At 39.0% G+C, this 24460-nt stretch overlaps 6 protein-coding genes across 12 annotated transcripts; 4 read left to right on the forward strand and 2 right to left on the reverse strand.

Annotated features, from left to right (window-relative positions):
- The first annotated feature begins 55 nt into the window (after nucleotides 1–55).
- LOC103853276 (pre-mRNA cleavage factor Im 25 kDa subunit 1) lies at nucleotides 56–1650 on the forward strand. Its single transcript, XM_009130200.3, has 7 exons — nucleotides 56–399; nucleotides 484–529; nucleotides 638–731; nucleotides 808–881; nucleotides 971–1057; nucleotides 1134–1244; nucleotides 1347–1650. The coding sequence occupies exons 1-7, from the start codon at nucleotides 224–226 to the stop codon at nucleotides 1416–1418; spliced, it is 660 nt and encodes a 219-aa protein (XP_009128448.1). The 5' UTR covers nucleotides 56–223; the 3' UTR covers nucleotides 1419–1650.
- A 261-nt stretch (nucleotides 1651–1911) lies between these two features.
- Nucleotides 1912–4201, forward strand: LOC103853285 (mitogen-activated protein kinase kinase 2). The gene is made up of 7 exons (XM_009130212.2): nucleotides 1912–2156; nucleotides 2254–2338; nucleotides 2703–3062; nucleotides 3137–3319; nucleotides 3399–3622; nucleotides 3702–3747; nucleotides 3819–4201. The coding sequence occupies exons 1-7, from the start codon at nucleotides 2080–2082 to the stop codon at nucleotides 3936–3938; spliced, it is 1095 nt and encodes a 364-aa protein (XP_009128460.1). The 5' UTR covers nucleotides 1912–2079; the 3' UTR covers nucleotides 3939–4201.
- A 269-nt stretch (nucleotides 4202–4470) lies between these two features.
- On the forward strand, nucleotides 4471–6885 carry LOC103853309 (patatin-like protein 8). 2 transcript variants are annotated; one of them, XM_009130235.3, is made up of 2 exons: nucleotides 4471–6090; nucleotides 6166–6885. In XM_009130235.3, exons 1-2 carry the CDS (start codon nucleotides 4807–4809, stop codon nucleotides 6481–6483), a joined length of 1602 nt encoding a protein of 533 aa, XP_009128483.2. In that variant the 5' UTR covers nucleotides 4471–4806; the 3' UTR covers nucleotides 6484–6885. The 2 variants fall into 2 exon arrangements, with proteins under 2 accessions (XP_009128483.2, XP_033128658.1); XM_033272767.1 differs by having other exon boundaries at nucleotides 6169–6885.
- Nucleotides 6647–14321, reverse strand: LOC103853295. Of its 4 annotated transcripts, none has more exons than XM_009130225.3 (14): nucleotides 14073–14321; nucleotides 12663–13191; nucleotides 12352–12592; nucleotides 11604–11893; nucleotides 10858–11037; nucleotides 10048–10755; nucleotides 9845–9942; nucleotides 9698–9757; nucleotides 9527–9615; nucleotides 8668–9117; nucleotides 8491–8562; nucleotides 8241–8311; nucleotides 8087–8144; nucleotides 6647–7979 (listed from the first exon to the last, which is right to left on the reverse strand). In XM_009130225.3, exons 2-14 carry the CDS (start codon nucleotides 13061–13063, stop codon nucleotides 7134–7136), a joined length of 3564 nt encoding a protein of 1187 aa, XP_009128473.1. In that variant the 5' UTR covers nucleotides 13064–13191; nucleotides 14073–14321; the 3' UTR covers nucleotides 6647–7133. The 4 variants fall into 4 exon arrangements, with proteins under 4 accessions (XP_009128473.1, XP_033128632.1, XP_018508925.1 ...); XM_018653409.2 differs by having other exon boundaries at nucleotides 7134–7979; nucleotides 8488–8562; nucleotides 9845–9939; XM_009130218.3 differs by having other exon boundaries at nucleotides 7134–7979; nucleotides 8488–8562.
- A 49-nt stretch (nucleotides 14322–14370) lies between these two features.
- Nucleotides 14371–23024, forward strand: LOC103853328. 3 transcript variants are annotated; one of them, XM_033272753.1, is made up of 2 exons: nucleotides 14371–15182; nucleotides 17112–23024. In XM_033272753.1, the coding sequence occupies exon 2, from the start codon at nucleotides 20994–20996 to the stop codon at nucleotides 22977–22979; it is 1986 nt and encodes a 661-aa protein (XP_033128644.1). In that variant the 5' UTR covers nucleotides 14371–15182; nucleotides 17112–20993; the 3' UTR covers nucleotides 22980–23024. The 3 variants fall into 3 exon arrangements, with proteins under 3 accessions (XP_033128644.1, XP_033128647.1, XP_033128650.1); XM_033272756.1 differs by having other exon boundaries at nucleotides 17148–23024; XM_033272759.1 differs by having other exon boundaries at nucleotides 17153–23024.
- On the reverse strand, nucleotides 15209–17115 carry LOC103853317 (protein ALP1-like). The gene has a single exon (XM_009130246.3). The coding sequence runs from the start codon at nucleotides 16983–16985 to the stop codon at nucleotides 15423–15425; it is 1563 nt and encodes a 520-aa protein (XP_009128494.1). The 5' UTR covers nucleotides 16986–17115; the 3' UTR covers nucleotides 15209–15422.
- Nucleotides 23025–24460: the final 1436 nt, after the last annotated feature.

Raw genomic sequence — 24460 nt, forward strand, 5'->3', positions numbered from 1 at the left:
CTAAAGGCCCATTAACATCATAAGAGGCCCAAAATAGATCTCCACTTAACTTTTTCTTTCCCTCTCACATTCTCGCCGGCGTCAGCTATTAGCACCGTTTAGCGGAGAAGAGCTCTCTGGAGCCGCCACGTCTCACCGATCATACTACGACATCTCTTCTTCTTTTACTTTCTTCACTCTTCTGTCCTGGTGATCGCTTCGTTGGACTTTCCTGGGGGAAACTATGGGTGAAGAAGCACCAATTTTAGATATAGAGAGCAGCGAAGAGAACGCGACGAGAAGAAACGAGGACTCGATGGTAGATTTATATCCGCTTAGCAGCTACTACTTCGGTTCGCGAGACGCTGTTCGCGTCAAGGACGAGATGATCGCTGATCGTGTCGTCAGATTGAAATCAGAGTAATTTCGAGTGATTTTGATCATATGGGTTTTTGTTTGTGTTTGAACTTGTAGCTAAAGTTTGTAACTTTTTTCTCTTTGTAGTTACGCTGCTCATGGATTGAGGACTTGCGTTGAAGCTGTTCTTCTGGTAAATTCTTGTTGTGATTGATTAGCAAAATTAGGGATTTTTAAGAAAAGATTACAGAAGAAGAATTGTTTTATAACATGTAAAAATGGTTTGGGGATATATTATCAGGTTGAGCTGTTCAAGCATCCTCATGTTTTACTTCTTCAGTATAGAAACTCCATCTTCAAGCTTCCTGGTGGTCGTTTGAGACCTGGTGAATCAGGTTTTACTTTTACTCTTCTCTAACCTCTTTATCTGTGCTCAAATCTCTATGCTGAAATCAGTTTTTTTTTTCTTAGATGTTGATGGTCTGAAACGCAAGCTCGCATCAAAGCTTTCAGTTAACGAGAACGTTCTTCTTCCGGGTTTGGAGGTAAGAAGTGCGGATTCTAAGTCTTTCACTTGTTCCTGGCTCAATAATGGTTGGTCTCTCTATTCAAAATTGGTTAAATATTCTTGAAGGTAGGAGAATGCATAGGGAAGTGGTGGAGACCAAACTTTGAGACATTAATGTATCCCTTCTTGCCACCCAATGTGAAACACCCTAAGGTTAGTTTAGTTTCCATGTTAGTAAAAGATTCTTGTTTTAATTAACACTGCTCTATCCTCATCTTTTCTTGTTCAGGAATGCTTAAAGCTTTTTCTTGGGAGACTAGCGTTACATCAACAGTTTGTCGTGCCTAAAAACTTCAAGCTCCTCGCTGTTCCCTTGTGCCAACTCCATGAGAACGAAAAGGTATGCGTTTCTTACAGTCATAGTGAACTTTAAAGCGCAGTAAACTTATATTCAACCGTGTTATATGCGTTATCGACATGATGTTTTTTTTTTTGGTTTCAGACTTATGGGCCAATCATATCGCAGATTCCCAAGCTTCTTTCCAAGTTCTCATTCAACATGATGGAGATATGATGAACAAACCTTTTGTATGTGATTATATGTGTTTGGTGAAATCTTTTGTATGTGATTAAACTAATATGCGTACGGATGTGGTAAAAAGCTTTGTTCTAATTGATTAGAGAGTAGTAGACATGAACTACATAGACTTATTATTCTACACGATATTTCTTCATACGTGTGATTATTAATATTGTAGACATGTATGCTTCTGTGGTTCAAGAAAAAAAAAAGACATGTGTGCTTTATGTATTTTCTTGTAAAATAATTATATAAGAACATGGACAAGTAAATAAAAAAAAATGTTTGCGCTTGAAGATTTAAGTTATATGCAAATGATTGTCTGATCAAAGTTTTAGCAATCCAAAAAACGATTGGCGTTTGCGTTTTGTAGTGTGAACATAGCGATTTAGAGAAGTTCATAGTAAAAATAACCGGTTAATGTCCGGTTAAAATGTCTTAACCGGGTAAAGCAAAGTCATCGAAGTCGTTGGTCAACGTCGTTAACATAGAGATTGACTGATCTTTCTTTCTCATTTCATTTCCATTGTGCTGACTAGTCTCCATGATTACGCATAAAGTTTGTATTACTTTTATATAATTAATGACTTTTGATTTGAGTCGAGAAAACTAAAAAAGGGAAAGCGACGAGAAGAAGGAAGAAGAAGAAGACGAAATGAAGAAGGGTGGATTCAGCAATAATCTCAAGCTCTCAATCCCTCCTGCTGGCGAGCAATCCATCACCAAATTCTTGTATCCATCTCTCTCTCTCTTTCTAAGTAGATCTGTCTATAGATGTCTTCGTGTGTGGATTTGGAGTGAAAGGTTTTTTTTTGGGTCTTTTCTGTAGGACGCAGAGCGGTACGTTCAAGGATGGAGATCTGCGTGTTAACAAGGATGGAGTTCGTATCGTCTCTCAGTCTGAGCCTGAAGCTGTAACTCTTTCCTCCTCTTTAGTTATCTTTCTCAGTGTTAGGTTATATGGTATTGGTTTCGAAGTTCTGGTAATGAAGATAGAGCTGAGTGTTGTGTTAGTGGGTGAGGGAGTTCGATTGTAATGTAGTTGTTGGATCTGATCATAATCGGAAAAACTTCTCAAGATCGTTACTTTTTTTAGCTTCTAGACAGGAACACATCTTAAAGCTCTTGTCTTTTTCTTTTTAATTGATTGCTTGATAGAGAGAACACATTTAAAGCTCTTGTCTTGTTAATGATTGAGAACACACAGCTTGTAATGACTTTACTGTTTTGTAATCTCTGTTTTCGCTTTGTGACTTCTGTGTGTGTGTTTTTTTTCAGCTATCTCCGATTAAGCCAGCGGATGATAAGTTGGGCTTATCCGATTTAGACATGGTTAAATTCATTGGTAAAGGAAGCAGCGGTGTTGTGCAGCTTGTTCAACACAAATGGACTGGTCAATTCTTCGCCTTAAAGGTCATTCAACTAAACGTCGATGAAGCTATTCGCAAGTCAATCGCACAAGAGCTTAAAATAAACCAGTCATCACAATGTCCATACCTTGTTACCTCCTACCAATCGTTTTACGATAATGGCGCAATCTCGCTGATATTGGAGTACATGGACGGTGGATCTCTAGAAGACTTTCTGAAGTCAGTCAAAACCATCCCTGAGTCCTATCTTTCTGCCATCTTTAAGCAAGTAAGAAGCACCGTAGATGCAGCATTAATGAATAATGTATCGGTTTGAGTGATTGTGATTTTCTTTGATAACAGGTGCTTCAGGGACTGATCTATCTTCATCACGATAAGCACATCATCCACCGTGACTTGAAACCATCGAATCTGTTGGTCAACCACAGAGGAGAGGTCAAGATCACTGACTTTGGTGTGAGTACCGTTATGACTAACACCGCGGGTTTAGCTAACACCTTTGTCGGGACCTACAACTATATGTCTGTAAGTATCTCTTCTCTTTGCCCGTTGTGAGAGCATTGTTGACTAGTAAACCCTTATGAACAATATCTTCATATAACAGCCGGAGAGGATCGTTGGGAACAAGTACGGTAACAAAAGCGATATATGGAGCTTGGGATTAGTAGTGCTTGAATGCGCAACGGGAAAGTTCCCATATTTGCCACCAGATGAGGAGGAAACATGGAGCAGTGTTTTCGAGTTGATGGAAGCAATAGTGGACCAACCACCACCAACTCTTCCTTCAGAAAGCTTCTCCCCTGAGTTATCTTCATTCATCTCCACTTGGTAATATACTCTTTTATCTTTTCAGAGAGTAGTTACTAATTTAAAGATATTCTACTTAAACTCTGCACTCTCTTTTCAGTTTGCAAAAGGACCCAAACAGTCGAAGCTCTGCTAGGGAACTAATGGTTTGTTTTCAATTTCACATCCCTTTTCTATCCAGTTCAAGTGTATAATCATTATCCTCAAAACATTTCAGGAACATCCTTTCGTGAAGAAATACGACAACAACTCGGAGATCAACCTCGCGTCATACTTTACAAATGCAGGGTCTCCGCTTGCAACGCTTAAGAATCTGTCTGGTACATTCTCTGTTTAAGCTCTCCCGGGAGACAAATAGTATCTTCATCATCTGGTGGTTACTTTTATCTTCTGAGGTTTCTTTGTTTTTAACTTCCAGTTAAAAAATGATCTTAATCATCTACTATATATATATATTTGTATTGTTGCTGTATTTTGATAATATGAGCTACGTGAGAGTCCTTATTCAGTTTTATTTTTTTTAATTTCCACTTGGAGCTCTCATAAGTGAGAGATACTTTGGATTGGAATGTTATGTTGAAAAAGAAGATTCATTATTTATATGTGTTTTTTCCTTCTTATGTTTCAAAATTGACTGCATTCTTTTTTCTTTTCATCCTTGTGTTTATTTTTCAGTTTTGAATAATCAATTCACCATTGTTTTGGGGTGTTGTGTTGGGTTTAAATAAATAAGCTACGTTATTAATTTAGTGCCAAACGTTTGTTTGTGAGAAGTAACTGAGATTCATCATCTAACTAAATGCGAAATACGTTATTTGCAATTTAATAGGAAGAAACAGAGTGGTGTAGATAGATATTTTGACGACTGTTTCACTTTCTCTCAAAACATATACTAAAACTCGTTAAACATGCACTCATATCTCTTTAATTAATTCGTATATCTGCCGACCATGATAATTTGGTAACCGCTTATTAAAATATTCAACCAAAACCGAAATAAATAATTACGAATAAGAAACGAAAAAAAATCTTAATATGATCTAATTTGCTGGAGAGGCGTCGGACGTGCGTGCGAGACTCTCCGAGTACACGAGTAGTGCTTAACCATGTCATGATGCTAACTTACGCATACGCCTTCATGTCTTCTTGCTAGCTTCAAAATTCAAAAGTTTGTGTGTAAAGCTAACTTCTCTCAAACGATCCTGATGTATCGACGGTACGATAAGCCACCGCCACTGGCGGTTACCTCCAAGGAGAATAAGAAGAAGAAGCATTTCGTCAACCACACGGCTCCCAACACTCCCGGAAACCACGAGAGGACTCAAGCCAGTCCAACGCTATCAACGGCTCGATCTCACGAACCGTTCATCGACTCCTCCGATGGTAAGCTCAGCTACGAGATCTTCTCCATCCTCGAGAGCAAGTTTCTCTTCGGTTACGAAGACCCGAGGCTATCGTGGATCCCTCGTAGTCCGTTACGACCTGGTGCTGATTCTTCCGACGCTGGACCTTCTCCGAGGTCGCCGTTGACTCCAAACGGCGTCGTTCTCCCTGGGGCTCAGTCTTCGTTTCGGAGCCCCAGAGGGAGAATCTGCGTGCTGAGCATCGACGGCGGCGGGATGAGAGGTCTTTTGGCGGGAAAGTCGTTAATCTATCTCGAGCAGATGCTGAAGGAGAAGTCCGGCGATCCGAACGCTCGGATCGCGGATTACTTCGACGTCGCCGCCGGATCAGGAATCGGAGGCGTGTTCTCGGCGATGATGTTCGCGACTAGAGACGGTAACCGCCCGATGTTCAAGGCGGAGGACACGTGGAAGTTCTTAGTGGACAACGCGGAGAGTTTCTACAGATCGGCCGGAGGAGGAGGAGGAGGCGGAGCAGGAGCGGCGATCAAACGCGTGATAAGATCCGGATCATCCTCGTCTTCTTCCGTAACCGCCGCGACGGCGAAGCTCGAGAAAGCGATGAAAGCGTCGTTCGCTGATCTGACGCTCAAAGACACTTTGAAACCGATTCTAATCTCTTGCTACGATCTCTCCAGCACGGCGCCGCTTTTATTCTCACGCGCCGACGCGCTGGAGAGTGACAGTTTCGATTTCCGTCTCCGAGATATCTGCCGCGCCACGTGGGCGGAGCCGGGGACGTTCGATCCGGTTCGCGCGTCCTCCGTGGACGGGAAAACGCGGTGCGTTGCGGTTGGAGGTGGGCTCGCGATGAGTAATCCGACTGCGGCGGCGATAACGCACGTGTTTCATAACAAACAGGAGTTTCCGGCGGTTAAGGGAGTGGAGGATATGTTGGTGTTGTCGCTTGGGACTGGTCAGCTTTTTGAAGTGAATTATGATTATGAGCAAGTTAAAAACTGGCGGGTAAAAGAATGGGCCAGGCCCATGGCGAGGATCTCTGGTGATGGTTCTGCTGAGTTTGTTGATCAGGCCGTTGCTATGGGCTTTGGGCCTTACCGGAGCAGTAACTATGTTCGCATTCAGGTTTATTTCGTTTCATTTATATTGCGTTCTGCGTTTTTTTGAAAATATCATTTGGAAAAAAATGTTGTGGTGCAGCAGGCAAACGGATCGAGGTTAGGAGCTTGTGGGCCAAACGTGGACACGGATCCAAGAGCAGAGAATGTAAAGAAACTGACGGAGATAGCTGATGAGATGTTGAAGCAGAACAATGTTGAATCGGTATTGTTTGGTAGCAAAAGGATCGGTGAAATGAGTAATTCAGATAAACTAGAGTGGTTCGCGAGCGAGCTTGTGATAGAGCAGCAAAGACGAAATGTTAGCGCGTCACCAACCGTGACGCTAAAGCAAGCTGTGTCCAAAACCAACCGCAACGCTATAAACGCAACTCTCACTCTCATATCTAAAGAAAGGTGAAAAAACTACTTGTAAAGGAGGCTTATTTTTGTGCTTTTTGGTTTTTTTTTTTTTTTTGGCTTTTCTTTTGCTTCAACGTTGAGATTTTTATGTCTGCCATTTACATAAGAAAGTACATTTACAGAAATACAAATAACATAAGAATTATCTTGTCACATGTTAATTATTAGAAGCTGAATTTTATTGAACATGAAATGTATGTACAGAGGGCAACAATAATGGTTCTGAGTTTATGAAAGCTACAAAATCCCAGAGAGTTCAAAGAAAAGAAGAAGAAGAAGAAGAAGAAGAAAACCTGAGACTTATCTATATATCACTACACAACATTACTATCAGTCTTTCTTTCCTGACGTTGTAAGTTAACTACCGACCTATCTTAACAGCCGGAGCCAAATTCACCACCAATAAACAAAAACAGTTTCACCACCCTAGTAATCAAGAACTATAAGAAAAGAGAGAAAGAGGTAACCCCTACACATGACGACGACGACGATGATGAAGCTATACGGCTGGTTTGTTGGGAGCCAACTCGAATAACCGATTCTGGGTGACCAAAACTTGTTTTTTTCCTTTTCCTTAGTCTTTCTTGGTCGCTAATAATGGTACAAAACAGACGGGACTGTACATAAATAATGATGGAGAGGGGAAGCTTATACCATCATGTTTAAGTCTGAAAGGTCATCCATGGGTATTTGAAGTCCAAGGAGATCTATATCATTATCTTGTAATGCATCATCATCGATGTTTAACCATGAGCTTAGGTCTCCTGCTTGCGCATCGAAATCATCTGGACCACCTAAACCGTCTGGTATCTGCAGGCCAGATAGGTCGAGAGGCTCTGACTCGTCCAGTGTCTCCAAGTTACTAAACTCGCTGTTGTTGCTATTAGCTGGTTTGGACTGTGATGTTCTGTTTTGCTCCATGATATTGACAGAAGAAGGAGAAGAAAACATGGGAGTTGTTTTCTGCCTTGGTTTTGTTTTTGTTTTCCGTTCACCCTTGGCATTATTGGACAGTGCAGGGCGACCAATCTTGTTTGTTCCTCCACCTCTTGATGAAGAAGCATGTCCTTTTCCATCTCTGTCCCTGTCACTTCTCTTTCCTTTTGTACTGCTTGAAAGTGGTCCCCCACCCACATCATTTAGTGGCAGCTCTCTCTCCTTCATTTTGTTTGACCACATTGCCTCATCTCTCCCTTCCCGTAAAGCATTTTCAGAAGAATTGGCATAAGTCTCCGTATCCTGCGTCATTCGCAATGCCAAGGATGAGCTCGGTTGTTGTGATCCCATCGGCTCCTTGTCCATGGGGTTGTCTTCAATTTGTGTCAACCCAGCAACGAGGATATTCTTAAAGGTTGACTCACTAAAGCAGCTTTTGCCTGTCTCTTCGAATTCACGACATCTTGCAAGCGTCCTTCTCACGAAAGCAAATGCGGCTTGCTTTGATATCTTGTTAGCCGAACTCTTTCCACTTGCGGAATGATGACGCCGACTTGCCTGTCAAACAAAATCCATACAGAATTATCAAAACATGGAGAAAAAGTGTCTGTAAAGGCAAACAAAACTGAATAGTTGATTTAATTTCGAGAACATAATGAATTCACCTTGCTCTTTTCATATGCCATTTCGACGAGTTTTTCGTAACCGAGCCTATCAAACTCCCTGTGTAAGGGAAACACATGAGAACAGAAACGTCAGATCACACAGTCCAGATCAGTAAGGGAGTGCAAGAAAAGCAGAAGAAAGACAAATTCATACTTCTCCTGAAGGTCTTTCATTTCTAGGGCAGGCTTTAGTAGCCGATTCAACATCTCTTTCTTCTTAGAACCCTTAAGTTTTAAGATAGACAACAACACATAGTTAGCTATCTAGAGAACACAGTAGAAGTTTTGTCTTTTTACAAGTCCAATGAAAAATGAACAAGGTAGATCAAAAGAGATAGAAATCACAATTTGTAACGTTAAGCTGTTAAAAAAAGAGGAAGAAAACACGTAAGAAAACATACCACCTCGTAGATGGCCTCCTCTAGCGTTTTGATCTCGTCAACAATTCCTTCATCCTCCACGTTTGATATATTAGCCTGCACGAAAACACAATGACAACAAATCAATCAGAATCCAAACCCAAGAACATCAGTAAGCAGCATTTCTAAAGTGATTGAACTCCTAGGGGTTGGGGAATATACCATGGGTTCCAAGCAAATTCCAATAGACTGAGCTTCCATATAAATCTTCTCATCTATCCCCAAATTTTCATATGGAATGTCTGAGAAGTCTCTGGATAAATGATCTGAAAATCTTCCATTGACATTGTGAGCTGAGCTATTAACACCCTTGAGCATCATACCAGGCACATCATCTTCTAGCTCATCAAATTCCAGTCTATCACTCCTATAACCATTGGACTCCACCATATGGTTCAAAACATTGAGTTCTGACTCATCCTCCGCTCCAAATTGTAAATCTTCGTTTACACTGATTGAGTCCTCCGAAATCAGAGCTGATAGCAATCTCTGATAAAGGGGCGCAGCTTTAGAATCCTCTCTGCTGGTTGTGAAGTCCTCGGGATATATGTCACGACCATCGAACTCTGAAGCTGACCCGACTGGTGTAGTACCCATGGAGGAGAAGTCACCCTGACAGAGAAAAGGGTTATCACATTTATCCAAATGAAGCTGTAATTATCTTCACCAAACTTTAGAAAGGCAAAAGAAAATGCAATCTATCATCAGATCACGCAACATAGCAAATTTCCTACCATTTACACATTTTCGTTTTTTCCCCAATGAAACCAACATATACACACGCATAATAAATCTGATAGTATTATCGAAATTACAAATCTGCCCCAGAGTATTCCTCTGCAGCACACTTACATCCCATCCCACTAGACTACTACGCAGCACATAGAACGTTAGTAGTATACACCGATCAAGTACTACGCATACGAATATAAACATTTATAACTGATCTGTCACATCCTTTAAACTAGGAGGTCTGAATAGTATAATCTCTATCTTATTGTTATACAGGACAACGAATTACCAGCTGTTTCACGAAATTGATATGTGCATCAGATATAAAGCAAAAGTATCGCTCCATTTGCTTCCAGAAAGAGCTAGGAAAATTCTGAGCTGCATAAAAGAACCAAACAAATTATTCTAGAGAAGACTAAAAAATAAATAACATAAACGAGGACCACGGAAATTTAATTACCAAAGTTTATAGCCGAGTTAACAGCAGCGAGTAGCTCTTCATGCCCATCATCTGAGCCAACTAAGATTTAAAAAAAAAAAAATCATAAATAAAAAAAAGAAGAAAAATCAATCATGCCAAAGTACAAATCTGATTAACTGAACTGACCAAGAAAATCTATTGGAGCAGCATTTGATGATGTACTTCTCTGACGTTTGTAAGCTTTGCGGTCAGAGAGTTTCCTAGTGGGTGGACGACCTACCCTACTGCAGAGAGCGTATGTTAACAAGGAGATAAACCTCATGAAACCAAAAACTTTTACACATACCTGAAAATTGGAAAAGAGAAGTACTTAAGGCAGGGTTCCCTACCTTTCATTCGTGTCAGAACCATTTCTTGCACTGCGAAGTTGTTTTGCTGTTCCATGTCTCATAACTCCCATTGGGTTGACAGCCCTTGTTGAACCAAAACCCCGGCCTGTCCTTCCTTGTCTCCTTACACCATCCCCAAGCTTGTTTTTTCTGGACTGTAAACCAGTGATGGAGAGTTTAGGAACATTCAGAGCAGCTTTCCCATCGATCTCATCAGATTGCTTTCCCTTGTCTTTAGATTTGATCTCATGGGGGCCAGATTCTTCACTTCCTGATAAAGCTGTTGTAGACAAGCTATTTTCAGCTTTAAATTTCATTTGCGGAGAAGCTGCTGGCGAGCGTCTATGAAACCCAACATCTGAGACGTTATCTGGTGAAGGAACGTCGTCATTGCTTGAAACAATGGGGATCAAGTTCGTTCTCCTTGCGGAACGAGATATCTTTTGTGGTCTTTGACTGGCCCATTGAGTGACAGGTGGTGATGAAGACCGATTTGAAGTCATACGCTTGCGACTGGGAACCCCAGACAACAATGGAGGTTTGTTTGTACAGCCAGAAATATCCCAATCACTTGGAGAAGGAGTGTTGTGGACAACTGGAGAAAGTTTCGGCGGCAGCCCTGATCCTGATCTCGGACCACGAAATGAAACACTTATTTTTGGGTTTGAAGTTGGGCTTGGAGAATTCGATTCATCCTGAATATTTGACCTGAAATGAACCCACCGGAGAGTTACAGGAATTATAAAAATTGGAGAATTTGGTCTAGCGAAAAATTGACAGGTGTGTGATTGCGAGTTTGTTAACACATACTTGTTGATAGCCCTGTGATTCACCCTTTCCTTATCTGAGCCAATAGCACGTTCTCGCTTCTCATTGTACGACGAATTGTGATCAGAATCCCTGGAGAGCAAGGAACGCCCTGCCGAACCTGTCTGCTGAGAGAAGCTATCAGATCTTCCATATGGAACAGCACCGTTCACCGCCCCATGCCTACACAAATAATTTGAACAGAAACATTAATCAATTGATTGACCAACAAAACAGAATCGCAATAACCATCATTGACAGAAGGCGTAGAAATGAATGATGCGCAAGAGAAGAGATTAAGCTCAATTAAACAAAGGATATTCAGCATATTTTCAGCCACCAACCTAAATTCCATAATCACTCAAATGGATTAAAGCAATAGCCGAATTAAGGTCCTTGCGTAGGCTTATAAAGGCACTCTTGTTCTTGAGAGTATAAAGGCTCATTAATCTAATGTTTACATCCTATAGGAATGGTCAACTACATTCTATAGGAACCTGTATTCATTTTAAGTAGTCAACGAATAAGTTTCCATTTAATTATTTGACATCCCATTTATGAATATTTTCCTACTGACCTACAAAGGAAAGGATGTAAATCACCAAAATTGCACATATTCTGATAACTTGCATTAGACATGGCTAATAACTACATAAAAACAGGTTAACTGGAAGTACGCTTTTAAAAACATAGCGACTTGGATTTAAGTAATTATTCAGATGCAGTATACATGTCACCATAAGCCATACCTTGACATGTTCGAGTCACCATTCAATCTCAACCTGGAATCACCAGCTGATTTCGGTATGCCCTGCTTCAACTCCCTATAACCATCAACAGCTTTGTTTGAGGCCAAACTAGAAGGACCATCTGCTTTTATGCCAGATCGTTTTTTCTTCATTTTCGACTTTTCCCAACCATCAATACCAATAGAAGATCGATCTTCGCCCTGCACTGTAGTATGATTTGAAGGTCTTATTGAGTCTTTATCCCTATCTAGAGCTGATTGCCGAACAATAGCATTACTTCGCACATCCATCTGAATCACATAATAGCAAAATTAGAATATTTTGAATTCGTACCTACCAATTAGTAACAAGTAGAATAAATAAATAAAAACTGCCCGATGCTTTAGAAAATTAGAATCAAAAATTAAGAACAGCATCCTGCAGTATGACATATTTTTTAATGTCAGAACGTAAAAGAAAAAAACAATTGAGAAACTCTGTAGATCTAGCAGGACTAATGTTCTGTAATATATCCTGACTTGAATAATGACATTCAGATGCATTGAATATTAGTAGCACAACTAACTTATACGAAGAAGTTTCTATATTATTATCTGCTACTACCATTTCTAGCTGTTTCTATGATAACCATCCAAAGTTTCACAAGACGTCTGTTCAGCTAGAAGTATAACCCAATATCCTTGGTGCAAACAGCTCTGAGAAGATAATACACCAAAGCATATCTTGTCAAACAAGAATCAGGAATTACCATGGAAGTACGCGTCCGCTTATTTAATGCACCACTTTTAGGTCGTTCGTCCACCTTTTGCTGGTCAAGCTCAAAACAACCAGGCAGAGTCTGACCTTGATTTCCCATTTTAACTAAACTTGCCCCTGAAGATAAGCGGTCATTGGAAAACCCTTCTTGCCGAGACCTTTTCTTTGTAGGTACAGTAGGAAAAAACTTGTTAAATACAGACGATGCTTCGTTGAAAATTTTCACACGTTCCCTGCAACACAAAAAATCAATTAGGTAACGAGAACTCCAAAGAAATTTATCAACTCATCGTAATAAACTACCTGGCCTTCACATTGTTTTCGCGTAGACCAGCCTTTAGTCTCTTGATCTCTTCTGGTATAGGGGATGGAGTTAACTTCCCTTTTGGCGTTGTGCTTGGAGATTCATCCCCTTGAATTCCAAGAGCAATATTCACATGACGCTTAAAGTCACCTTGACGAATAGACTTGTGGTCCGCGGCAACCACCTTAGGATCAAAACGCAAACACTGAAAGAAATTTGTAACATCGGTTTGTGCTAATGGTGAAGTGGTCCTCAACATGCTCGCGTGAGAAGATGAGACAGGATGATCCATTGTCTCACGAAAGCTACTAGATCTTTCCATCTGTGAAGCTAAGTTAGACCTGTATAAAGGCCTATCTGGTCCACCAGAAGAATAATCAAACTTCCCAGGTGCTGACATTCCCTTAGCTTTGGCAAGTCCACTGTTTTATTGATAAAAAATATACACGCAGTGGCACATGACAAGCTTGCAGAGTTGCAGCACATATATGCTAAATTCTCAGCTGTCGACTTATTTAGAAGCTGCACCTGAAAAGTGACACAAAACGGAAGTAAAACCTCAGTGAAAACCCCCCAGAACAATTAACCAGGAGAATGGAATTGGAAGACAAACAATATATTCGAAAGTAGAAGGCATAGAATTTCATTTGTGCTAACCAAGTCTTAAAAATCGAAAAAAAATATACAAAACTCTCAAAACTATACATAAATAGAAACACAAGGACTCATAAGTGCCAGAATCATGTTCAGAGCCATATAACATCGCGTACTCTTTTTCTTCTAAGAACTAAGCAACTAAACTACTACTACCCCAATTGAAGAGGTTAAACCAATAATGAAAAAAAAAAATCTACAAAATTTAGCAAATGTACAAAAATGCGAAAAAGTTATAGTAAAGTGGAAAGTAAAGTAGACGAGAATGGAGATCCAGTTGAAATGTGTTCAAAGATCTTATAAATTCACTTCTTATTAATCTAAAGCATATGATGAAGTTATATTAGTAAGAAAACCACCAATACATATCATCAACAACACCTTAATCAATTTGATAAGAAAGATAATTCCTTTAATTGCCTCCGTAATCCACATTGTCTACTAATCATAAAACTAAAATGCCTTCAACTTCAGACATATGATTTTCAGTTTACTCTTCTCTTGAAAAATTCGTGTTTTCAAAATTCATTGCAACAAAAAAAACGCCCAATAAACTAAAATTAACTATAATTCAAAGCTTAAAATGATCAACGGAAACTCAATCACAGCACAAGAAAACCCTAGCAGAGATGCGAATCAAAAAAAATGAACTTGATGAGACGAAGTCAATCATCTTCAATAAGAAGAGAAACACACAGAAACGGAGCCCTAGAGCCCGGATCAAACTTCAGAGATCAGAGAAAGAGAGAACAAACCTTCGAATCAAAATCACGGCGAAGAACCAAAAAAAATTGAAAAAGTTTTCCCAGCAGTTATACAGAATCTCTCCCAGAAATCACGGAGATAATGAGAGATTGGATCGTTCAAAGGAAGAGCTCGAAATCGAAATCAAACGAGGTCCCTGCAACAGCCATGAGAGGACGGGATCGAGACGAACCGCGCGTTCCTTGGTTTCCTGTTTTTGATCGGCAATGGGGAAAAAATTGGCTGTTTTCAAATTACGATATTGCCCATTGGATAAACTTGGAGGAGATCGGTCCCCACTATGGTGAGTGTAGGGGTAACTTGGTAATATAGCTTTTCTAAGCTGTGACGATTGACGAATGACGATTTTAACTGTATATATATATATTGTCCGAACAATTGGATAATATCAATAAATAAATATAAAAATCATTTCTAGTTAAACATTTCTTTCACTTAAATCTAAAAAACATTTCATCCTTTGATGTCATCTTAACAGCATTTAGATTTGTACAATGCAATTACATCATTTGAAGTCGTAATTAGGATCTTTAAGATTAAATATTTTTGAATTATTACTATTGAGTATTGACTAGTTTTCTCCACCCAAAAAACGTGTATTATTGACTAATAATCATTGGCTTATCTATCAGATAAATATTCAGTTAGTTTTGAAATCTGTTCAAGATATAGGTTCTGTATATAAATAAACAGAAGAAAGGATTCAGTGGAATAATATCTTCAACCAACTAAACATGAAAACTAAAGATGGACTCCTGGAAGAAGATTTTGAGTTAGCAAAATGAAATTTATGATGAGGTAGTGTTACATGGTGTTCACAAATATAGTTTACCAACATTTAATATTAGTTCTAAAAATTAATACCGCATATGCCATGTGTAAGAAGTTAAATGCATGTAAAAAAAAATGATTAAGGAACATGCTTATCTCTGATGATGACACTAACATGTTAAACATATAACAGACCCCAAATTAACATTCTTACATAACTTACGACAATGATTGGGAAACACAATACTCTTTTGCTCGTATAGATTGTGCATATGTTCGTTTCAACCCACTCAGAAGATGAGATTGTTCCTTTTGTGACACATTCAAAGGTATTAACTCTTGTTTTAGCACCAAATCCTTGGAACTTTCAAATTCAATTTATAGAGAATACATAAACTATAGATTACACAATGCTAATGGTATTACAAACAAAAACAACTCAAGTCCACTATCCTTTCTGTATCCAATCTCATCTAAGTATTACCGAAAACACTTCTGTTTATTCCTAATCTGGAAAAAGAATTTTGCAATAAAAAATCAGTTCAAAGAGAAAAACACAGTCCATTCAGCTAGAGAGTCCTCGTCCCGGCCAAGCCACGATGCAAGAGATTGTGAGAGATCTGATCCCTCTTGTTAGACGCAGTCGCAGATCTGATATTAGTCTCAGGCACAGTCACATCATCAAACACATCGAACTTCAACTCCGGCGCCATCTCCTCATTCCTCATCTCACAGATATTATGCAACACACAACAAGCACCCAACACATAAGGTAGATCCTGAAGCTTAACCTCCGTCCTCTTCTGCAGACAAGCCCACCGTCCTTTCAGCCTCTCGAACGCCTCCACCGCGATCTTCTGAATCCCTCCGATATTCTCATTAAACCCATGCTGCGTCCACGTCAGATTCTGCCTCGCGTACGGCACCAAAAGCCAATCCGTCAACGGGAACCCCGCGTTCCCGACGACCCAGCCGTCGCGAAGCATCCCGCGCGCGGCGCGCTGCCTCGCGAGCGACGATTTCTCGAGGATCTGATCGTCGGTTAGTGATCCGGGGTTCCCGATGCAGACGTCGGTGAAGATCCCCTCAGCGTTGACCACTCCCTGGACTGTGATCGAGTACGACGTCTTCTGGTTCCTCTCCGTGTGCCTCTTGTTAAAATACGCCGCCACGTGGACTTTCGGAGCGATGATGGGGATGTGCGTGGTGTAGATCGAACCCACGACGTCTGGGATTTTATGAACCGATTCGAATTTTTCTTTAGTCGATCGGATCTCCGAATCCGACGGCCAGCGGAGGTACTTCGGCATCAGGACGTCGTAAATCGCGCGGCAGACCTCGATGACCAGCTTGTGGCAGGTGGAGATCCCGAGCCCGAACCGCTCCGACACGTGGCGCAGCGGAGCTCCAGTAGCTAAACGCCAGACGCAAACGCCGACGCGTTTCGGAGCTGGAATCGCGTCGCGGAGCATCGTGTTTTTCTTCGTAACCGTCGCGTCCAGCTCATCGCATATCAGATTAAACGTCGATTTGCTCATCCGAAACTCTCGCCGGAACTCTTCCTCCGGAAAATCAGGGCTGCTCACTCTGTCCCACCAGTCCGTCGTGCGCTCCTTCACCCACAGCCTCCTATGACTCGTCCCGGAACCGCTAGCGATATCAGTCGCCTGAACCGGAGCGGCGGTTGCTTCCTCACCGGAAGCAACCGCGGCGACAACAGCAGCAACTGCTGATCTTCGTGCACGTTTTGGAGGAGTAACATCTGTATTGTAATGACCTTGCAATTGATTGTAATAACCATCCATTGCTCTCACTTTCTCCCTGTGATTAGCTTCGAGAAGAGACTTCTCTCGATTGGATTCAAAGTCCCACTGCTCTTGCTGATGCTTAGCTTCCTCGTCCAATAGCAAAAGCGTCGCGAGTATATCTCCAAAGGCAGGCTTGTTACTACTACCATTCACAGCTCCAGCTCCTTCTTCGTCTTCCTTTCTTGGTCGTTTCTTACTGCTGTCGTTACCAAAACCTTCGAACCCGAAGTCAGAAGGAGGAGAGTCCATGTCCTGAAATAGACCGAGGAAATGGGAACACTCGTCGTCTTGTAGGTATGGAAATGGGAAAGCAGATATTTCCATTAAAGGAGGATCCAGATTTTGACGAATGTTTTTTTTTGGGTTTGAAAAGTGTTTGACTTTATGTTTAGATGTGAAATCAAACTTGAAAGCTCCCAAGTGTTTGAATTTCGATGGTTCTGGTTTCAGACATTTATATAAAAAGGTTTATTTGTCCGCGAGAAGAGAAGATTGCAGAGACGAAGGAAGCGCGTGAACGTGTGAACGCGGTGAGGGGATGGGTTTGACGGTGACTTGACTTTCTTTTTCCAAATTTTTTTATTATTATTTGTCACCTTTTTTATTTAGATAAAGCGTTTACTGGTCACTGTTTCATCGAGAGATTGCACCGCGTAAAACTTGTTTGATAACTCATGTAAAGACAAAAAGAAAAACATGTTTGATTGAGGCGTTATAAACTATATTAGATTCTATATTTCTTTCTATATGCATAGTAGTGCACTAACAATATGTTATTCAGTTATATTAACTATAAAATCTGGCAAAAAATTATGTTAGTTATAATGAAATGGTCTGTTAAGTCTTCTCGAAGACACCCGAGGAATATTTTTAGCAATATCATTTGTTATGTTATGGGTTTAGTTTAGAAACAATATTGTATTTGTAAAGATGTAACGCTATATTATCTTAGCTTATGAGTATTGACTATGTTGATAATCGAAAGTAATGTTAGTTTAAGTTGTTTAACACACATTAGAGACTGTGGAAAACATCAAGTTTTGAATTCAAAAGCTTGGTGAATCTTATGTCAAAAAGTCAAATTTAGTCAGAGAAACTTATATAAACATTTTTATTCTAATTTATTTGTTTTTGGTGTTAATGTTACTTAAGTTTGTAGCTTAATTTTATTATATAGATTTATGTTGGTTGAATTTTTAGGACTTGTCTGATTGTATATATTTGCTTAAAATTTAAAACATATACACAAGAAAATCGAGTATATGAAATTAATGCCCAAGTCGAAAGATTAGATGGATATATAAAAGTTTTATTTTGCATTATATAAAGATTTACGCGGTAAGGAAGCATGGTTGGTGTGTCTTGTACTCTTTAATTAACATTCGAAATTATTCTTAATATCTAGTTACTCATATTTTTAATACTGATTTAGACTGCTTTAGAGGAAAAAGCACGTTTGTAAAAGAGGATAAGAAGTTTCTTGGAAGTGGCAAATTGGTAACATTAAGATAGAATGCGATGACGATGGTAGGTGATACACTAAAACTTAACATTTTCTACTGTCAAATTAACAGTAGTAATTATAGTATTTAAAATTTAATCAAAAGGATCAATATACATTTTATTTTCATGAGTTTTCAGCTTAGCTAAAACTAAAGGTGGGGTTTTGATTTAGGTGGTGACGTGCAAAGAAAGTAAATGATTGCAAAAATTAAATTTAATATTAAAAAGAAGCCAGTCTCGGATTTCTCATCGGGTGTTGATGCTAAACCAAACATTTATTCAACCGCAATGTAGCACAATCTAGAACACGGATCACTCGAGTAGAACAGCCAACTGTCGTGGTGCTGCCCCCTTTGGCGGTTCGACCTTGACACTTAAACTCTCGTTTAGATTGAGGATCGACTACAAACAATAGAGATCAAGTCCGCTAGGTTCACCGAGCACCCTAATATCTACTTTCGCTGACTATGGACACTCGGCTCATTCACCCAATATCAAGCTATCTACTACACGGTTAATGAGCAGATTAAACCTAAGATCTAGCAAAAAGTGATCAGGTTAAAGCTAGCGTTAAGAAAATGGATGAATAAAGACACAATATGATCGCTTATTTATGTTTAGCTTTTACGACCAACACCCTAGAGCCCTAGACAAGATAGCCGACTACTCATCCATTAAACAAGATGAACTAGACATAATAACTGAATGATATATACTACATATAATTCCATAGAGAAATCAATAGGGTTCAAAATGATCTTCTCGGTCTTACAATAGCAAAATTCAATAATGAGTCTTAGTCTTTTTGCAAAACTAGCGTAAAAAAAAAAGATAGGGATGACTTTTTATATGGAGACGTCATTGACTTTAGAGGAGGGAGTGAACGATTAGGGCAAATCTTTGAAAGATGTGGAAACATCCATAAATGTTGGAAACAATCGCCTGGCTGCTCCTAGTGGGATCAACCGTCAAACTGCTCCGCATGACTGTTTCACAGGGAAATGCTCCTATTCTTGCTCCTTTCTTCATGCTATTTCCTTCAACTCTTTAGCATACTTCATACATGAAATGATTCGAAAAGGATTGGACTAACTCGATAAAACATTGAAAACAAGTTAAAAAACATATATGCAGTGGTGCCAAAAACACCATATATCAGTAGGGCACTGTGAGAGAGATGGATTCACAAACCAACACATGCTCTCTTCAGGTGCGTTATACCAACAAAAAAAAACTATTAGTTTGAGAAAAACGAAAGAAATAAAAAGGAGAAATTATTTGCAAATTCATTCTCTCTTGTTTCACGAAAATAACATTGATGCCAAGTAAATCGGAAATAAAATATTTTCTTAAAACAAACTATTAAATTACATGTTTGGATCTATTTTCTTATTAATTTGATATGCTGAAAATGTTTAAGAATTATATTATATGTTGCCAAGAAACTCGGAAGATTGATATAAGGAAAACATATATGTTTCACCTCGCTCTAGAATTGGAGTATCTCATGATATCATCCTTAACCTGCGGCGATGCTTCATTCCCAAGTTACTCGTCCACGACCCCTCCACATCCCCCAAACTTACTAGTTCCTTAGACCCTCCTAATCTCAATTTAATACATTATACTTTGATCTAGTTTATTCGTTATCACAGCTCTTACTTCAGCTGAATTATGTATCACTCTTTGATTTATCAATGCAGTCCATCAATATAAGAGGTTATGTTTTCTTAGGTAAGGGATTATAATGATTATAATGTTTTTTTTTTGTTTTTTAGTGTCAAAGACTTTAGGGGGTGTTATTGAATTAATGAATTTAGTAAAATTTAATGGAATTCAAATTTAAAGTAAAATTCATTGTTATTGGATTGGGTATTTGTTATATGAAATTCCAAATGCTTTAAAATCACATGTTATTCAATTGCGGTAACAATACCAAACCAAATACAACGAGTAGTGGGATCCATTTGACTTTGTTAGAATTCATTTTTCTGAGATTTTAATAGACTTGTATCTGAAATAAAAGTAAACAAATACATAGCTTTTGCTTAATACTTTGAAGGAATTCAACTGTATAATAAATAGAGCAATCTCATCTTCTCAGACGTTGATAGCGAAAATGAAATATGACTGAAGACAGAAAGAACACACTAGTAGAAAGTGTCTGCAAAAACTCCTAGGCGTTAGAATCCATGTCCAAATAGTAATTATTGCCAAGATAGAGAAGTCCAAAATGGTCATGTTTTGTGTTATGCTAACAATATATTTGATTTATTTGAGATAAGCAAAAACAGTTCGCGTTTTGAAAAATCTGAAAATAGGAGAAAACATCAATAGGTTGAAGATGACTCAAAGCAGTTTCTGATGTATTCGTAAAAAAGTTCCTCTTCTTAACTGCCAAATAAGTACAGCTAAATCCCAAGTGCATTTTAGTGGAATCATCCAATTTCATAGAAATACAGTCAAACTTTAATTAATTCACTTAATTCTAATTCCATTCAAATTATGTATTCGATACCAGCCCCTTAGTTTAGGGGTAATAGAAAATCATGTTTTAATTTTTTAGTTCCGAGCACAAAGATAGTTTCATAAAATTATATGTAAACCAATCGAAAAAGAAAAGCGTTTTCCTATCCAACAAAGCAAAGGATCGCTTATGTTCAAGGAAAAAACTATGCATGCGTTTAGGATCTGTTCTTTTCTTGTTATTTGCTTATGATAAAAAATCTTTTACTTGTTGCATAATATAAGAATATTTAATGTATAAGCTAGGTTGGTGTATATATATACTAATCAACGTGCTCGATATTATTACAATCATTCATCACAATGATTAGAATAAAATTAGCAACTCACAAACACCCTTTGTACCCTACGCCTTGGGTTAGCCGTTGCGAGGGTTGCCCTCGGAGAGGTGGTTACGTCAAAGACGGTTATCGTTGCTATGAGTGTGCTATTTCCTTTCACAAAGAATGTGCAGAGGCAATCTTAGAGATCCACCACCCATCTCATCATGCACATCCTCTCTCTCTCGTTTTGGAGTGGCAGGGACTGAAATATTGTAAGTTATGTGGAGAAGATTTGTTTAATAATATATATTACCATTGCTCTATATGTGATTTCGTTGTTGATACGGCTTGTGCCAAAAATCCACCACCAAATGTTATTGAATATCCCAAAGCCCATGAACACTCTCTTGTTATCGAGAAGGATCTTTATCATCCCAGATGTACTTTTTGTGGAGGGGGAACTCGTGATATGTATTATTACAGATGTTCTCTATGTAGTTTGAATTTCGAAATCAGGTGTTCAATGCTTGCTTTAGAGATAGATTACCCATATCACCCTCAACACCCCCTTAAAATCCTCACCAAGGAAGAACATCATTTCTCTGATGGTAAATGTCTTATTTGTGGAGAGGAATTAGGGTTGAAAGTTTATCATTGTTCAATCTGTAAGTTTACTGTGGATGTTGGTTGTGTGAGGGATCCTCCACCGCTTACAATCTTATTTCCTAAGGCTCATGAACATCAACTCAACCTTACACCAAGGAAAATATCTTTTGTCTGTGATGCTTGTGGGATGGAGGGTGATCGGAGTCCTTATTCATGCCAACAATGTTATTTCATGATTCATCAAAGCTGTATTGACTTACCGGAGATCATCAACGTCAACCGTCACGAGCATCGTCTTTCTAGACGTCTTCATCTAAGTCCTGGGAATTGGGAATGCGGATTTTGTCACAAAAACGTTGACTGGTCTTATGGGGCGTATTCTTGCTCGATTTGTCCTAATTATGTCATTCATTCTCAATGTGCAATACAAAATAATATATGGGACAAGTTAGAACTCAAGGGGATACCAGAAGAATCTCATCTCGAACCATTTAAGGTAATAGATGAAAACCTGATATGTCATTTCAGTCATGAGGAACATTATTTAAAACTCAACGAGGAAAGTATCATATCCGGTGAGGGCATTCGTTGTGAAGCATGTGTCTTACCTATATATTATCAAGCGTTCTACAGCTGCGTGCAATGCAATTTCATTCTCCATAAAACATGCGCTAATCTTTCTAGAAAGAAACGTCATTTTTCTCATGACAAAGCGTTAACTTTAATATGTGGTGACAAGATAGAGCATTGTGAAATGTGTGAAAAATATTCTCAAGGTTTCAAGTATACCGACTTTCAATACTTCAGTATTGATGTGGAGTGTGCCATGCTTTCTGAATCTATCATCCATGAAAGTCATCCATGCACCTTGTACTACAATAACAACACGTATATAAAATGCGCTTGTTGCAATGAAGGGGGCTATCGATCGTTTAGTTGTGATGACTGCAGCTTTGGACTACATGGAAGATGTGCTGCTTTGCCAAAAACAATACAACACTGGTATGATGAACATCTTATATTTTTATGTTACAACAAAAACAAGAGAGGAGGAGAATATTGGTGTGATATATGCGAGGAACAAATAGATACCATGATCTGGTTCTACACATGTGATAGTTGCTGTGTCACGTTCCATACTAAATGTGTTCTCGGCGACTTTTCACGTTTTATGCCGGGACGGATAGTCACATATAGAAAGTGGAGGATCAAAGCGATGCAAACCAGTCCGGGTTTCTTACCACGTTGTTACATTTGTCATACTCGACGCGCAGTTCCCTTTGTTTTAAACTTATGTAATCCCCAAAAAATTGTTTTCATCTGTTCTGTAGAATGTTTACGCAGAACCTCATTTCGTGAAGATTTGTATTTTCTTTTATCTAGAGTTGTATTAAATTCATATCTACGAAACAATGAATAAATACTGTGTGTGTGTGTGTTTTTTCTATAGATTTTTTTTCGTGAAGCCGTTTCTTACTCAACAAAGTAATATTGGGCTTACTGAACTGAATCACTACTTAACAAAACAAAGTGTGTGTAAAAGAATCATTCATCATCATCAGTCAAAGAAACACAGCTTCAAAATCGGTTTCTGTGGTTCCTCAGATCGAAGTGAAGCATAACAGAGAGATATCTCTAGCTCCCAAAATAATGGTAACTCTAGATCCGTCCAAATGTTCTCCATACTGAATTGATCTCTTCTTCACTTACGATCGCCGTTTTTGTTGTTCTGGCGAGAAGGCGGCGAAACCGACTCTGATGATTGGCCTCGTCAATACCGCTTTCTTCTTCATGTAAGCTAAACTCGATCCGATCAGAACCCCGATTGATGTTATATTTGCTTGATTGGTATCAGCGTGTGGCGTTCTCAGTCCTGGATCTCTCTCTCCTCTTGTAACGTGTTCATTGTATTTAAAGCTTGATCAGCATTGCTATTTGCTTATATATAGTGTTTGGTAACAATGCATTCTCATGGAGTTGATGAATTATGTTGTGACTTATTTATTTAACTTTTGAACATGTGTGAGTTCTATATCCTGTCATGATGTATCGAAGTAAAGACTCTAGCATGTCAGTTACTGAATCAGTATTTTGTAGGTTCACAGAATGTAAAATGATCGGTTTAGTTCATAACTGGACAGTTGGATTGTGTAATTCTCGTTCTTAAGCAATGAGCTTCAACCTCTAAGATGGACACGTGCCCTTTATATTAGTTTTTCCTTGGAGTCCGGTGGTCATATTGGACTCTTATTCACAGTTCGGGTATAGATTGAAGAAGTGATCAAAGTGTTGTATTTGTTCTTTCTTTCTTTCTTTCTAACTTACATGTTACAACATTATTGATGCAGCTACGAAGCTACATCATCTAGGAAAAACTGTAGCCTCAAGGTTTGAGCTCGCGACTGCGGCAGTAGCAGCTGTTTTCTTGGTATGGTTTCTTTCTTCGTCCTCTGAACTTTGTAATAGTTGTCTTAAACGCAATTTCGTGTGGTGAAATCAGTTTCTCTGGGTTAAATTGCAGGGATTTCGATCGCTGTTTTTGCTACTTGCTAGTGGTGTTTTATGTAATCCTTCGTCCTCAATACTATTCCCAACTAGTTTCAATGAACAAAGATAGAACGCGATGACGATGGTAGGGCACTGCAAGTGAGATGGATTCACGGACCAACACGTGCTCTCTTCTGCTGCGTTATACAAAAAAAACTATTAGTTCGAGAACAAACGAAAGAAATAAAAAAGGAGAGTTATTTGCAAATATACTCTCTTGTTTCACGAAAAGAATATTGATGCCAAGTTAATCGAAAAATAAAAGAAGAAAAGAATTGTTTAGGTTTGAGTCGTTTGAATCTATTTTCTTAAAACAAACTACTAAATTACATGTTTGGATCTATTTTTTTTTAT

Source organism: Brassica rapa, chromosome A01 (assembly GCF_000309985.2).
Source record: "Brassica rapa cultivar Chiifu-401-42 chromosome A01, CAAS_Brap_v3.01, whole genome shotgun sequence".
Classification (NCBI taxonomy): Eukaryota; Viridiplantae; Streptophyta; class Magnoliopsida; order Brassicales; family Brassicaceae; genus Brassica; species Brassica rapa.